General features: G+C 32.0%; 2 protein-coding genes across 2 annotated transcripts; both read left to right on the plus strand.

Moving 5' to 3' along the window:
• Window positions 1-222: 222 nt before the first annotated feature.
• LOC127250225 (probable cyclic nucleotide-gated ion channel 16) lies at window positions 223-5,716 on the plus strand. Its single transcript, XM_051273387.1, has 6 exons — window positions 223-769; window positions 2,292-2,504; window positions 2,585-2,874; window positions 3,192-3,303; window positions 3,528-3,764; window positions 4,825-5,716. Exons 1-6 carry the CDS (start codon window positions 335-337, stop codon window positions 5,518-5,520), a joined length of 1,983 nt encoding a protein of 660 aa, XP_051129344.1. The 5' UTR covers window positions 223-334; the 3' UTR covers window positions 5,521-5,716.
• Window positions 5,717-9,884: 4,168 nt separating this feature from the next.
• Window positions 9,885-15,085, plus strand: LOC127250678 (protein STAY-GREEN homolog, chloroplastic-like). Its single transcript, XM_051274076.1, has 3 exons — window positions 9,885-10,063; window positions 10,706-10,888; window positions 14,591-15,085. The coding sequence occupies exons 1-3, from the start codon at window positions 9,941-9,943 to the stop codon at window positions 14,945-14,947; spliced, it is 663 nt and encodes a 220-aa protein (XP_051130033.1). The 5' UTR covers window positions 9,885-9,940; the 3' UTR covers window positions 14,948-15,085.
• The last annotated feature ends 1,995 nt before the right edge of the window (window positions 15,086-17,080 follow it).

The raw sequence follows: 17,080 nt of genomic DNA on the forward strand, positions 1-17,080 counted from the left end.
AAATTATTTAAAATTGTTTATAATAAAATTAAAAGTGATATATTTTATATTAAAATCAAATTTGATAAATTTTAATTATACTGAACTAAAATTAAATTTTTCCCTAATTTTAATGAAGAAATAAAGTAAATTATAATTAGAACATAATAATTATTATTATTAACGGCAAAATACATTCGACGGCCTTCTTCGTACCAAATCTGCAACGCACAAAGTTAGCGGCGAAGCTCCCGAGAGGTCCCAACAATGGCGCCCCTCCTTCTTCTCCTTCCCCTTCCCCACACCCAATCCCTCCCTCCGCATTACTCATCCCTACCTGCCATGCCGATGCGCCATGAACCACCTCAACATCCGCTTCGTGCCGCTCCCCAACCCGACCTCCGCCATCCGCGACCGCCACAAGGACTGGTGGCTCCAGATCCAGGATCCGAGCAGCGAGCGCGTCATCCGATGGAACCGTATCTTCTTCGCGACCTCGCTCGTCTCCCTCTTCGTCGATCCTCTCTTCTTCATCCTCCTCGGCTTCCTCCCCGACCGCTATTGCCTCAAGATGGACTACGGCTGGGCCGGGTCGCTCGTCGCCATCCGCACCATTTGCGACATGTTCTCCGGCTTCAACATTTTGATGAAATTCCGCACCGCCTACGTCGCGCGTGACACTCGCGTGTTTGGGAGAGGTGATTTGGTTACGGATCCGGCCATGATTGCTCGATACTATTTGAACAAAGATTTCGCCATTGATCTCGCCGCAGCGCTTCCCCTTCCACAGGTAATTTCTTTCCTCTCATTACCAATCTGTTGTTGTATGTATGCCTGATTTTGAAATTTTCGATGCTATTTAACGCTACTGTTGATCTTCATTCGATACCATCGTTTCTGTAACCATTACCGTATTTTCGAGGAAGAATTGCGAAATTAAACCCTAGCTGAAGTCGTGCAATTCGTGTTCATTCGGTAATTTGGGGATTTATGTTCATCTCCATTCGATTTCTAGAAACTGTTGGAAGTCGCGGAGAGGGGCGCGTAAGAGGTCCAACGCCTCCGAGTACCTTGCACAGCGGAACTGTGAAACGTTCGACGTAAACACAGCTTTACAACGTAGTTGTCTCGCGGTTATAACAGAGGTGTGTGTTCATGCACGAATCGATGACTGAATAAGTGCAGAAAGAAAAATAACACACCAAGTTTGTTTACCCAGTTCGGTTTTCCAACCTACGTCTGGGGGATTTCAATCCAGGAGTCTTAACTAAACCAAACACTTGGTTTACAAACTCTCATGGACTGGCTGTTACTCTACCGCAACAACTGCAGCGGGCCAGCGACCAAGCTAAGAATAAGGTTGTTTACCGGATGAATATCTTCTCCGGCTTCGAGAATCCTTCTTCTCGCCTTCAACCCTCCATGGATGATCTCTCTCAACACTCTAACAAGTGGAGGGAATACTTCTCTCTAAGTTCTGGTAGCTCAACCATGAATACAAACAAACATCCAACAAAATATATACACATTACACAAAAGACAAAAGTTGACTGTCACAACTTTTGGGGCAGTGTGTTTAAGGTCATTTAATGTCATCCAGTATGAGAGGACAATACATGCAGCCTTTTCCTGCACGTCCTCTGTCCAATACATATTCATTTGTCTTGTTCCATCGTGTGTAGAACACATAGAATGCATTCAAAAGTTGTAACTCGGTCAACTCTGCAGTTGGCAGGTTTCCCGAAATGATGTCAAATAGAACCTGCAACATCCTGCATATTTGCTCGTATGTTAAAAATAGAAACAAAAGGGTTCAGCAATTTTGAATATGCCAATAGAAACATTATCATATTTTAAGCAAAGGATTACGAACTTAAACCCTGGCGGATGTTTGTGCAATTTGGCTCATCCTACACCGCCTAATTCAGGGATTTTTTCTTAGGGTTACTGTTCATCTCCATTCGATTCCTTCATTTCTGGAAACATTATCATGATTTTGAGAAACAATTATGAAATTAAACCCTAGCCGATGCTTGTGCAATTTGGCTCATCCTACACCGCCTAATTTGGGGATGTTTTCTTAGGGTTACTGTTCATCTCCATTCGATTCCTTCATTTCTAGAAACATTATCATGATTTTGAGAAAGAATCATGAAATTAAACCCTAGCTGATGTTTGTGCAATTTGTATTAATCTGACGTAATTTGGGGGTTTATCCTTAGGGTTCATTCGATTCCATCGTTTCTAGAAACACTATCTTGATTTTGAGGAAGAATTAGCTGATATTTATGCAATTTGTGTTCATCTAACAGTGTGTAATTTGGGGATTTATGCCATCTGTGATGTCAAGAACAACAACCAATGTTAACCATACAATTACCTTTCTCATCATCCTTCAATACATTCCGAAACTCATGGTTGTGTTCCCTCTGAATGCTCGAATTATTAAGAACACCGGCGTCGTCGCCACGACTGCTTGGACAGGGGCCGCCTATAATCTCATCCTCTTCTTGTTAGCCGGTCATGTAAGTAGTGAATTGTCTGTTTTTTCAGTTTAGTATCGATCATGTAGATTTGGCTTAATTTTTTTTTTGGTCGTCTGCAGGTTTTGGGATCAGTATGGTATTTATTGGCTGTCGAACGAATATTTATATGCTGGAGGGTTTATTGTAAAAAAGAGAAAGGTTTTTGCAACATGAAGTATCTTGATTGTTCGTCCAACGGCCCTGAATATCACAAGTGGTATAACTCTACGAAGATCTACAAGAGGTGTAATCCGGAAGATAGCGACTTTAATTTTGGATTGTTTGGCGACGCCTTGACTGATGACGTTCCTTCTGCAAGTTTCTTCCAGAAATACTTTTACAATCTCTGGTTTGGCTTGAGAAGTCTGTGGTCAGATTCTAACCTCGTACTACTTTTCAATCTCTTTTTTGAAAAAAATTTGTCTGTTTATGTTTGAATTGTCGCAAGTTTAAAGCAATCACGGTGGCGCGCCTATATACTTACTTTCATTTTATCCTCTAATATGTCGTCTGAGTGTTCTTCGTAAGTGTTCTTGATAATGCCGATTAAATCATGATTTCTTTTCTCGGCTTATTTCTTTGCTACATTGATTATAAATCATCCGATGAATTGTGTCTTACTATGTTCTATATTCAATTTTGGCTTTTGATGCCGTGAGCTGTCTTTCGTTCGATCCTATTTTGCAGTTCATACGGTCAGAGCATGAAAGCGACGCCTTTTCTAGTCGAAACAAGCTTCAGTATTGTGATATGTCTTATGGGATTGGTCTTCTTTGCGCTGCTAATCGGAAATGTACAGGTATGAATACAATGTGATGAATTTTTTGTCGCGGGTTAAATTTTGGGGTCGTTGTGGCTTTGTTTTCTCGTATTCGTTGTTTGCTGAGACTTTTAGATTTGGATGCAAGGAAGAAATTTCGATTCAAGCGAGAACGTATTGAACTTATTTTTTATCTTATATCGACAAAAGTTAGAATCGAAATATCTTGAATTATTTTGGGTTATGTTGTCCTCAAATTGTAGACTTATTTACAATCGACCACGGCAAGACTTGAAGAATGGAGAATCAAGCGGAAAGATACCGAGGAATGGATGAGGCATCGCCAGCTACCTGACAATCTGCAAGACCGTGTGCGCCGATTCGTTCAATACAATTGGCAGTCGACGAGAGGAGTGAAGGAGGACGAGCTTCTTCAAGCGTTACCGTTAGACTTGCGACGCCTAATTCAAAAGCATCTTTGCCTCGACCTTGTTCGCCGGGTAAGTTTGTTATCTCCTTTTTATTCTTTGATGCGAAAAAAAAAAAGGCAAAATTGTCCATAACTCTTTTGTGGTTTTGAAACTCAGCATAAATTCCTATTTTACTTTAAAAATGGTATGACGCCCCCTTATACTTTAAAAACGTTGCATAAAATTCCTTTATGGTTTCGAAACTCAGTATAAATTCTCAGTAAATTGCATAGTGCCCCTTATACTTTAAAAAATATTGCATAAAATCTCTCACCATGCAAAATATATAGATAAGAAATCATTTTCTTATAACACAACGGAAGTTTCATGGTAGTGGGGTTTTATGAACGTTTTTTAAAGCATAGGGGAGTGCTATGCAATTTTTAAAGTATGGGGATATTTTACGCTGAATTTCGAAACTATTAGGGAGTTTCACAAAAAAAAAAACAAAAACTTCATGAGTATCGTCATTTCTTGGAGTTAGAGTTGACAATAGGTCTATCTGTGTCGAGTTAAATACTTTAAACGGGTTAAACCATTCAATCTTAACCCGACCATTTGTTATCGTGTCAGGTTCGTATTAATCCGTTTATTATCGGGTCGGGTTCGTGTTGATCCGTATACATAAGTATACATAATTAAGTAAAAAATTCAAATTCAATATTGTTTGTCGTGTGTTATATTAGTTTTTATTGATTTTAATATAATGTGTACAATTAATTAGATTAAATTATTTAAAATTGAATTTAATTTAAATTAACATGTGTACTCATTATTAGATTAGAATTATTTAACATATATAATAAATATATTAATTATTATAATCGGATTGTCGTGTCGGGTTTGAGTTGATAGCTTCAACCCTAACCTGACTCATTTATTATCGTATTAGGTTCATGTCAACCTGTATGTATAATCGGGTTGAAATCCTTGATCCAAATTCAGTTATTTCATATTGGGTTCATGTCGGATTGTCATGTTGAGTCAGTTTTTGTCAGCTCTACTTGAAGCGATCTTAATCGAAATTTCGATATGTTGTGTATTACATACATTTCTCGCCAATACTAACGCCTTGCGCCGCCAATTTTAGGTTCCATTCTTCTCGAAAATGGACGACCAGCTCCTGGACGCGATATGCGGGCGACTCGTTTCTTCCCTCCACACAAAATGCACCTACATTGTCCGCGAAGGCGACCCCGTAAACGAAATGCTTTTCATAATCCGTGGCCAGCTCGAAAGTTCGACGACCGACGGAGGTCGTTCTGGGTTCTTCAATTCCATCACCCTCAAACCCGGCGATTTCTGCGGCGAGGAGCTCCTAACGTGGGCCCTAATGATCGGCCCAAATCTCAACCGTCCAGCCTCGACCCGGACCGTCAAATGCATCACCGAAGTCGAGGGCTTCGCTCTCCGTGCAGACGATCTCAAATTCTTCGCCAACCAATTCAAGCGGCTCCACAGCAAGAAACTGCAGCACGTTTTCCGGTACTACTCGCACCAATGGCGGACTTGGGGGGCCCGCATTTTGCAGGCGGCGTGGAGGCGGCATAAGCGGCGGAAACTCGCCGAGGAATTGGCGAGGCACGAGAGCATGTGTTACACGCAGTCATCGTCATCGTCAGATGACGACGAAGATGACGGCAATCGAGCTTCGTCGGAAAGTCATGCCCTGCGGACTACTTTCTTGGCGTCGAGATTTGCCGCGAACACGAGACGGGGCCGGAAGGTTTGGTTCGCCGAGCCTACGATGCCGAAGCTTCTGAAGCCCGGCGACCCGAACTTCTGAAAATTTTGCGAAGGAAATGTATTCCGGGTATGTGCATAGTATTCGTATTAAGTTACGACATCTGTCTGTCTCTAAGGGTCGTATTTACATTTTGCGTCATTATACTTAACATTAAAAATAATATTCTTATATTTGTGTAATTTTTGTATAAATATCATTCGATTAGTATTATATTTTTGCAACTTTTTCTTAACGTGTATTATATTTTGATATAATAATTAATATTCAAAAATCGATATGCAAAAAATTAATGAGACCCTTAGAGTCGGACGGAGATAATATATTTTACTTTTTGTAATATTATTATTTTCTAATTTACGTACATAATTAAAACTACATGATTTTCTTTGGATGAAGAGAGTAATATTATTTATGATAGTTGAAAAATATCAATTTTATAATTTTTCGTTCATCAAATATGAAATTTTCATTTTTTTAGTACAAATGAATTTTATTGTATGTTATATTTTTTTCTGTCAAATCAAAATACAATTTTTACCATGAGATTATTGTTTTAAAAATGAGGAATATTATATTAAAATTAAATACAATTATTAAGGTGATTTTTTTTTCTAATTATAAATTATATATACTACTATTTATTGATTTCAAATAATATAAAATTGAATATTACAATTTGTATTTAATGATGGTAATGTAGTTTGTTATTCTCTATCCCATCTAATTTGTCTTTATTTTTATTTTTATTTTTTTTTCATTCCACATAATTTGTCCTTTCATTTTTTTAATATGATTATCCACTTTAATCTCATTTTAAATTTTAAATTTTTTAAATTTTAAATTTTTTAATTTTAATTATTATTTACTTATCTTAATTTTAATTTATAATTATTTTTACTAAATAATAATTATTTCTACTAACACTTTTATCTAAATTTATGTATCTACAGTAACACATCCAAAACATATAGAACATATGGAGTATTTTGTAACCATTTTAAAATACAACAATTCAAAAATTAATACTATCATCTTTATAATAAAATAGATTGTGTTATTTTGAAAATGATATTAGATCTGTTTGTTTGTTTGTTTGTTCATGGCTTATAATTTTTTTCTTGAATTTTTGAATAATAAAAAATTGAATTGGAATAACTGTTTGATGTGATATAAATAAAGAAGTTTTGAATGTAAAATAAATTTGTAATATAATATAAAAAAAAGTACTCCCTCCGTCCCAGATACCGCGTCTGCGACACTGTATACACAATATTTTATGAGGGATGTAATTAGTAGATAATTAAGAATGTATTAGTAAAAATAATTATCTATAATATAAATAATTACAAATTAAGATTAAGATAACTAATTAGTTTAATTAAAATTAAAAAATTTAAAATGAGATTAAAGTGCGTAATCATTTTCCAAAAAAGGAAAGTGACATAGTATGTGGGACGGACAGAAACGGCAACGTGGACATGATATTTGGGACGGAGTGAGTAATTATTTAATATGATATTTTTGGAGAAAATAAAAAATATCTGAATAATAAAAATCTGACAATTTAATGATTGATCTATAATTTGGCCGAGGGCCATATTTTTTTTTTACGGATCCCGGACTCCGATCCGGACCTTTGACAACTTAATTAATTTGAAATTATAGCCAAACTATTTGACGGATTTTGACGTGACAAATCACATGAGAGATAGGATAAAAATGACTTGCCCCATCCATCCTTTAAACATATATTTATAACGTGAGATTTTATTTTTATTTTATTTATTTATTACTCTATCTGTCCACAAACTAATGTCCTACTTTCTTATTTGGGACGTCCAATAACTATTGTCCTATTTCTTTTTCTAAACACAAATTTAATATTTTTACCCTTTATTCATTTATTACTTTTAGTCTCTACCATACAATTATGGGCAAATTTGTCAATTCATAACAAAAAGACAATCACCTAAAAAACCGTATAAATATGCTTTAGGACAATAAAAATTGGACGTAGGGAGTATTATTTTTTTAGAATGTGAACAAAAGCAAAAGTTAGGGTAGAATAAGTTCGGAAATTTCACCATGTGATACACGATATTTTAATATATATTTTTTTAAAAAAATATTATTTTTTTTTTTTATGACGTGAAAATCCGCAACTGTTATCCGAAAATGCACACTGAATAAACATTCGACCGAACCATTCCCTACAAACCAAGCCCAACGAAAAAGTCACACAAAGCTAATCATGTGTGATTTTTTATTATTTTTTTAGAGTGTGAACAAAAGCAAAGCAAAGCAAAATTTAGGGTGGAATAAGTTCGGGAAATTTGACCATGTGATACACGTTATTTTAATATATATTTTTATACGTAATTGTCGGTAAATTATTGAATGTCACAAGATGTTATATCAAAATTTTAATTAAATGTATTCACATAATCGGTATGAAATCAAGCTAAACAATTATTATTATTATTATTATTATTATTATTATTATTATTATTATTATTACAGTTTGTGTGTTTTTAATTTCAAACAATTCTTTTTACTACACAATATTTTTTTTATAAAAATATTAAATTCAAATTGCGAACTCCCCCAACTCAACCCTTATCTTGTTCAGGGTTTAACAAACAATCGATATTTCGCGATCAATAGTGTAATATTATACTCCTTTCGTCCTAGATATCGTGTATGCTACACTATAGACACGGTATTTTAGGAGTGGTGTAATTAGTAGATAATTAAAAATGTATTAGTGAAAATAATTATCCTATAATATAAATAATTATAAATTAAGATTAAAATAACTAATTAATTTAATTAAAATTAAAAAATTTAAAATGAGATTAAAGTGTATAATCATTTTTCAAAAAAAGAAAGTGACATGGTACGTGGGACGGATAGAAACGGCAACGTAAATATGGTATATTTGACGGAGGGAGTATAATTTTATTTTATCTTTTAAAAAGCCTTATAAGGTCATTTGGTGATGTGTACTGGCCAATAACTATTCACAAATTAAAAAAAAAAACAACGTGTTATATTTATTTTGTTTTAGTTATATATAAATAATATCTAGAAAATATTTACTCCCACTACAAATTATATTAAAAAATGAGTTATTTTTCTTAGAAGTGTTGAGACTAAATAATAATAATAATAAATAAATAAATAAATAAATTTGTTCTTAGAATCATTTATTAATTTAACAATTATATTCTAATTAATAACTTAATTAATGGATTTTAAATTAAAAAATAGACTTAAGTTAAAATTGTTTAACAAATTGAAGTTAACAGAATACTAATCTCAAATAACTTTTGCAATTTATATCTTTTAACTTGACTTTTCATTGATATTGAGATGAAAATATTATTGATCATGTTCAATAATTTTGGATGTGTTAGTAGGTAATTATTTTTGAATTTGGTCGTGTTTTCGAGTGCAGGGTAATCAATACGGCCGTTTTGGCCGGCTGAGATTAAAATTGATAACAAAATTTCAATGAGACTAAAATTGATAAAAAAAAAAAATAAATTAATTAATTAATGAGACCAAAATTAATAATTATGATATTAAATGAGACCAAAAAAATATTTTTTTGCTCTCTAATATAACTATAATTATATTTTGGTGTACTTGTGGTATCTAAAAATAATTACTCTCAAATTATTATTTTAACCTATTGTGCTCGATTTAAAAAATAGAAATTTCAAAATTATACATGTTGAGCCTAGTTTACAAGCTATTAGGTTCGACTAGTGTTTACGCATAGCGTACTTAAAAAAAATACACTACAAAAAAATAATATATTTGTAACGGAATTATGTCCCTAAAGTTCGCGTAGCTAACGTAATTCCATTCCTAATTCCGTCTCTAATATCATTAGTAACGGAAAAAGTAAATTTAGAAACAAAAAAGTTTTGTTACAAAAATAATTTTTTTTTAGTGATAGCAGTTGTGATTCCTACGTTATAAAATAAATAAATAATAATAATAATAATAATAATAATAATTGTTGTTGTTGTAAATTTATATCGTGGATCATTAGACTTCATTCAAACAAACCTCTAAGTACGATTTAAATATATAGCGAAAGGAATAATCGAATAAACTCAAATTAATATTAATACGGAAATGAAACTAAAATTAAAATAAATGTACACACACTACAAAAAAAATAATAAATTTGTAACGGAATTTTGTTCCTAAAGTTCACGTAGCTAACTTAATTTCATCCCTAATTACGTATCTAATATCATTAGTAACGGAAAATGTGGATTTAAGAACGAAAAAGTCTTGTTACAAAATTGATATTTTTTTTTTGTAGTGACAGCCATCCATTCTTATTACAAGATCAAAGCAATACATAGTTATATATATATTGAGAGAGAGTAAAGAAGAAGAAGAAGAAGAAGAAAGAGCATAATAAAAACTGAAAGAGAAAGAAATGGCAGCAGCAGCAAGTTCAGTGGTTCCATGGAAGCTTAAACCGACGTCGTTTCGAGAAGGGAAAGGGAATATTCAGACGATTAGAAAGAATATTCCGACGACCACTGTGATCGTCGTCCCTGTAAGTACTGTAATTTCTTTCTTTCTTATATATAATGAATGATTTCATCAATATAATCAAAATTCATTAATTTTGGTCGCAATATAAAAATCTTATCAATTTTGATCCTAATATAATAAAAAAACTCATTATTTTTTTGTTCCAATATAACCAAAACTCATCATTTTTTGTCTCGATATAAAATTTTTATCAATCTCAATATAACCAAAACTTATCATTTTTTGTATTTTTTTTTTATCCCACCGTCAACAAACCGACGGAAAATGCTGACGTGGACTTGCAAGATTGTGCAATTTCTTCGAATATAAATATAAGATTCGACTCCTTTTCACGTCAATATTTTCCGTCGATTTGTTGATGGTGGAATAAAAAAAGATAAGGTTTGATTATATTGGGACAAAAAATGATGAGTTTTTGTTATATTTGGACAAAAATTAATAAAAATTTTATATTGAGACAAAAAATAATGAGTTTTAATTATATTTGGACAAAAAATGACGAGTTCTGGTTATATTTAGACCAAAATTGATAAAATTTTTATATTGAGATCAAAATTGATAAATTTTGGTTACATGGAGAATAAAAATAATTTTTTCCCTTAAATTAAATTAAATTAAATAGTAACAATATTAATTAATTAAGGTTGCGAGATTATTCGGAGCAGCAACATTCGAAGAATCGAAGCTGAGTGTAATGTACTTAGGGTTGGATGAAAAAAGGAATCCTGGAAAGATTCGAATTCTCCCAAGAATTTACACTTTGACACACTCTGATCTCACAGCTAAGCTCACCCTCGCTATTTCTCACACCATTAATAATTCACAGGTAAATTAAATTTACCATTACTTTTATTTATTTATTTATTTATTTTTTAAATTATTATACAATTATTATAAATTTTATAAATATATATATATATATATATATTAAAAAATATTACCTTCGTCAAACCCGAAGGGTCTCATTTACTTTTTGCGTGTTGATCTTTGAATAATAATTATTATATCAAAATATTGTACAAATTAAGAAAAAATTGAAAAAATATTTCTATTAGTGTTTTATAATACTAATAGAACGACATTTGTACTTAAAAAATTATACAAATATAAAGATATTTTTAATGTTAAATAAAATAACGTAAAATGTAAATATGACCCTTAAAGGCGGACAGAGATAATATCATATATATATATATATATTGGTTAACTTGGTAATATATAAAATCTTTAAAAATTTTACATTACTACGACCTCCATGTTTAGGACTTTGAAATGACATGCGTCGCAAAAAGAAACTCGATACGTCTATTTAGTATTTCCTCCATCCACCTAGAAAGTATACATATTTCTATTTTGGGATGTTCAATTACAAAGTAATCATTTCATTAAATACCTCATTGTTTCCACAAATAACCCTACCTTACATCACATTATTAATTTTATACAAAAAAAAAAAATAAGGACAAAAATGTCATTACATTATTTTTACCTACTCATTATAATTAAAATACTATTATTTCTTAAACTCCGCGCCCAAAGTAAATGTATACTTTTTTCTTGGACGGAGGGAGTATTTAATATTTAGATTTGGATCGTCTGTCGAGAATTTTGTAACTGTCTTAACCTCTAATTTATTTATAGAGTTTTTAACTCTGATTTTGATTCCGATTTTGACCATTTTCAAAGTCTAACTCTTAAGCCGAGTAACTCTTTTAAGGGTTTTAATTTTAATTTCGACTTTAACTCCATTCAGAGCCACGATTTTAATTTTGCATGTTTGAAAGGAAGAATTTTAACTTTGTCATTTCTTGCTTCTCTTAGAAAAACTCAAATTGATTTGTACAACCACCTTGAATTTGGAAAGGAATGTTAATGCATATATAAATATATTTATTTATTTTTTTTTGGATGATATGGGAACCCGCAGCCGCTACCCGAAAGTGATCACTAAGTAAACCTCCGGCCGAACCTAATACCTTGCAAACCAATACAACTGTCCTATTTACTATTTTTATCCGTCCCAAAACAATAGTCTCATTTTCATAAATAATCATATAACTATAAAATTACCCTTATTTTTTCATTATTATTACACAATTGCCACTACTTTTTACACTAATACACTCACAAGGGTAAAAAAGTCTTTTACCGCTTTTTACCAACTACCAATATAATATCAATATTTTTTTAATCTCGTATCAAACACAACTTACAGACTATAGTTTTGGAAGTGAGAGAATATTATTTATAGAATATTAATATTTTAAAACTTAGGCGTAAAAAATAAATGATTATATTTGTTGTGGATGTGGAAAATATTAAAAATAGTTGAGAAAAACTATTTAAAATAATAGAACTTTTTTGTAGAAAAATAGAATAAAATTTTATCGTTGCTAATAAATTAAATATATTAAATTTCTATTTAAAATAATATATATCCAATAATTATTTTATTTTTTCAAAAAAAAAAAAAACACCCAAAAATTGTCTTGGTCATGTGTTTTGAAATATAGGGTTTGTTTCTTTACGCTTTAAATATCAAGTTTTTATTATTTGGATTCTACATTTTTCGAAAAAAAAATATTTTTTTCTCTCACAAAATTCAATTTTTTTTCTAAACTCATTAAAAGAAACATGCCCTATTATTTTGGCATTGGGGAAGATGACCAAAGTGTCATTTTCGAACACATGATTTTCATTTAATAGAATAAACTCTATATCAATCATTGTTAATTTTTTCTTCTAAAAAAATTAAATAAATACTTATTCTCTATATTATATCGAAAAAATAATTTTATATTCATAAAATCACATCACATAACTGTTTCAATTAGATTTAACTCTTCAAAATCTTAAACATATAGTACATCTCTCAAACACTATTGACATCATATCAAATAACTGTTTCAATTAAAATTTAATTCTTCAAAACGTTAAACACATCTCTCAAACACACGAACAAATAAATATAGAAAATAAGTATTTATTGAATTTTTTTTAGAAGAAAAAATTAATAAATAATTAAATTAATTTGAAAATCTACAAACAAACATAGTTAGTATGATTTAGGGTTTTGAATATTTACTTAAGCAAGTCTAACTATTAAACTATATAATGCACAATAATACGAGTGTATGTATATCTTTTACTAATACAATTACACGTTTTTGTAATAATTTGATTTGTAAATTAAAACATTTATAAATACTTACTCCCTCCGTATTGCCGTTTCTGTCCGTCTCACATACCATGTCATTTTCTTTTTTTGGAAAATAATTATACACTTCAATCTCATTTTAAATTTTTAGATTTTATTTTTTTAAAATTTTAATTAAACTAATTAGTTATCTTAATTTTAATTTATAATTATTTATATTATAGGATAATTATTTTCACTAATATATTTTTAATTATCTACTAATTACACCCATGTCTACAGTGTAGCAGACACGATATTTGGGACGGAAGGAGTATAATATACTCAATTTTTTACGAGTTATTGCAAAAATAGGGTTTGTTTGTTTGATTATTTTATTTTTTTAAGTTTCTTGTTTTGAATAATTATTTGGATATGATATTTGATGAAAGAAAATAATTAATGTATTTTATAATGAATCATAATAATTAAGCAATAAAAAAATAATGACTAAATATTTTTCATTACTCAAATATTATATTAGAAAATTAAAAGAAGAATTCATACTTTATAAGTTTCATATATAACTCCATTAGTAAGAGATATTTTGAAGAAAGTTGAAAAATAAATTTGTACATGTTCGGTCCAAAACGGACAATATCGTACTAATATTGAGTTGGCAAATCTTAACAACAATCACTAAATTATTGTACGAGTAGATTGGATGTAATGTTTTATAAAAATGTATACTACCTCCGTCTCATAAGAATGGTACAATTTGTCTTTTGCGTCATTATATATAACGTTAAAAATTATATCTTTATATTTGTATAATACTATAATTTACTCTATAGATGTCATTATATTTGTATTACAAGAGATTAATAAAGATATTTTTGTCATTTTCTCTTGATTTGTACTACGTATTGATATAATAATTAATATTTAAATATCTATAAACAACAAATTTATGGTACTTTTCTTATAGGACGGAGATAGTAATGTATATTTATAAAAATATCTTAAAAATTCAGGTCTACAACAATTGAAAATTAAAAAAAAAAAAAAAAAAAAAAAAAAAAAAAAAAAAAAAAACCTTCAATATCATTAGTGTCTTAATTAAATATGCAAAATTCTATATTAGCAAGCAAAATTATATATATGCGCGTTCAAATTTGCATGATCAGTGTGCTTCTTTTGATGAGTTTGGAAAAAATTTAATTTTGATTTGATATGAAAATAATATTTGATGGGATGTTTTGTGAGAGAAAAAAAATATATTTTTCTCGAAAAATACAGAGTTCAAATAATAAAATCGAGGGAAACTTTGCAAAAGAAACATACCCTTATATGCAAATCTTGTAAATTAAATATCGAAATATTTGAATATAGTTACAAGGGTGGTACAATCGATTCCAAAGAGACGAAGTGGTAGCCGAGTGGAAGAAAATAAAAGGAAAGATGTCGCTACATGTGCATTGTCACATAAGCGGCGGCCACTCTCTTTTGGACATCTTCGCCAACATCCGATACTACATTTTTTCGAAAGAACTTCCCGTTGTCCTAAAGGCCTTCATCCATGGAGACGGTAGCTTATTCAACAACTACCCGAACCTTCAAGAATCTCTCGTTTGGGTATACTTCCATTCGAACATCCCAGAGTTTAACAAAGTCGAGTGTTGGGGCCCGCTAAAGGAGGCCAACGGGCCAATCAATATGGCGATGGATGCGATGGATGGTTCTTTTTAGTGTCCTATAGAAAGTTTGGATCGTCGATAGGACAACATTTGCTATTGCGAGTATTGATGTTGTGCTAGTAATGTAGTAATTTCATATGCCAGTAAATTGTACTCCATCCGTCTCGGGTTAGCTGACTTCTTTGGTTAATGACACGGTACTTTAAGCTAAAATCATCACATCAAAATACTAAGTTACATAGCGTATATATCCTGGCCTTCTTGAGAATTTCTGCCTCTAAAATGATATGACGGGAAAATCTAGAAATTAAATATTATAATTATCATTCAAACCAATAAAATTTACAAAAAAATATATAACTATAATTCATAGATACTAGCAAAAACAATTAAATCATAACTACTTTGATAGATAAATAAACAAAGTTTATCGACTTCAAAATCTAATAAATAATTTTATTCCTTATTTTCACCGTCCACAAAACTACTCTTGTATGAATATACTTCTTCTTCATCTTTGTAGTTATTTTCATTTGTTTTTCCCTGTTATTTAAAAAATGCGGAACGGATCTAAACTTTTATTAAGAAAATCGAACAAAACTTTAACTCGATTTGGCCAGGCTCAGCCCCTAACCACTCGAAACACAACATATACACATACACACTCGAATCGCGACTAACACAAGCACACCGGCCACAACACCACGACTCACAACCACAAAAAACCCCACAGAAAAGTAAAAGGCATACAGGAAACAGAAACCACAAGCCTACAGTTGAACGAGCCCCTTTCGGCTACGAACAACACAAACAGGGGGAAACCAGTGCCAAAGGAACTCCACAAAACAGGAGGAAAGGCACTACACAACAACCGCCGTGAACCACCGTCGGACAGGAGAGCGAAAGAAAAGTCGAGAGAGAGAAAGGCTAGAGAGGGTGAGCTTTTAGAGAGAGAGTGAGTAATGTATCGAATAACGGCGCCTCTCTCACCCCAGGTATATATATACAGGTAAGATCGGATGGACGGATAGGATCAAAACCCTAGATCGGACGGCCAGGGGCGTGGCTAAAAAAAAGACGCGGATCCTAGTCGGGTCGGATCAGGACGTGGGTCAAGGTCGGGAGGAATAAGGTCAGACAGTCGGTATGTATGCGGATGGTCCAAGTCGGGACGAAGTCGGGCGGACGGTCGAAGTCGGGACGGTCCAAGCCAGGACGAAGTCGGGACGGTCCAAGTCGGGACGGTCCAAGCCAGGACGAAGTCGGGACGGTCCAAGTCGGGACGGTCCAAGCCAGGACGAAGTCGGGACGGTCCTAGCCAGGACGAAGTCGGGACGGTCGGTCGAATTCAGACGAAGTCGGGACAGGATGCTAAGTCGGGACGTGGGCCAGGCCCGAATGTGCTCGGGCTGCAAAACGAGTGTGTATTTGTGTATCTATTTTGGGGTGGACCATAAGGACAAAAAATCCAACAAATCCTCCACCTGACTTTTGGTCCGAATGGTCGGGGAACATCATCGCCCATTTTATTTTATTTCATTATATATTACCTTATACCTGCAACAAAGATACATAATGTTAGTGAAAGAACATTAAATTAGCCTACCAACTACACTAAGTAGTATAAGGCTAATCAAAAGTATCACAATGTATATATCTCATACAAGATACGAATTTACTTGCAGGCAAAACCTTAGTACCCATATCAGCTGGGTTATATTCAGATGGGATCTTCTCTAATTTAACTATATCTTTAGATACTATATCACGAATGAAATGAAAACGTACATCAATGTGTTTAGTTCTATCATGAAACACAGGATTTTTACACAATTGAATTCCGGACTGGCTATCCGAAAAAACAGTAACAGTATGTTGCAAATAACCAATTTCAGTAGTTAAACCCTTTAACCACAAAGCTTCCTTTAAAGCTTCAGTTATTGCTACATACTCAGATTCAGTTGTAGATAAAGCAACAATATGTTGCAATTGTGATTTCCAGCTAACACTAGTTCCACACAAGGTAAAAATATATGAAGTAGTACTTTTCCTAGTGTCTCTATCATTAGCATAATTTGAATCTACAAAACCCTCTAACTGTATATTTTTTGTATATTTACCAAACACTAAACCAACATTGATTGTACCAGATAAGTATCTAAACACCCCCTTTAAAGCATGCCAA

Source organism: Andrographis paniculata, unplaced genomic scaffold (genome assembly GCF_009805555.1).
Source record: "Andrographis paniculata isolate CXL003 unplaced genomic scaffold, ASM980555v1 Contig37END, whole genome shotgun sequence".
Lineage (NCBI taxonomy): Eukaryota > Viridiplantae > Streptophyta > Magnoliopsida > Lamiales > Acanthaceae > Andrographis > Andrographis paniculata.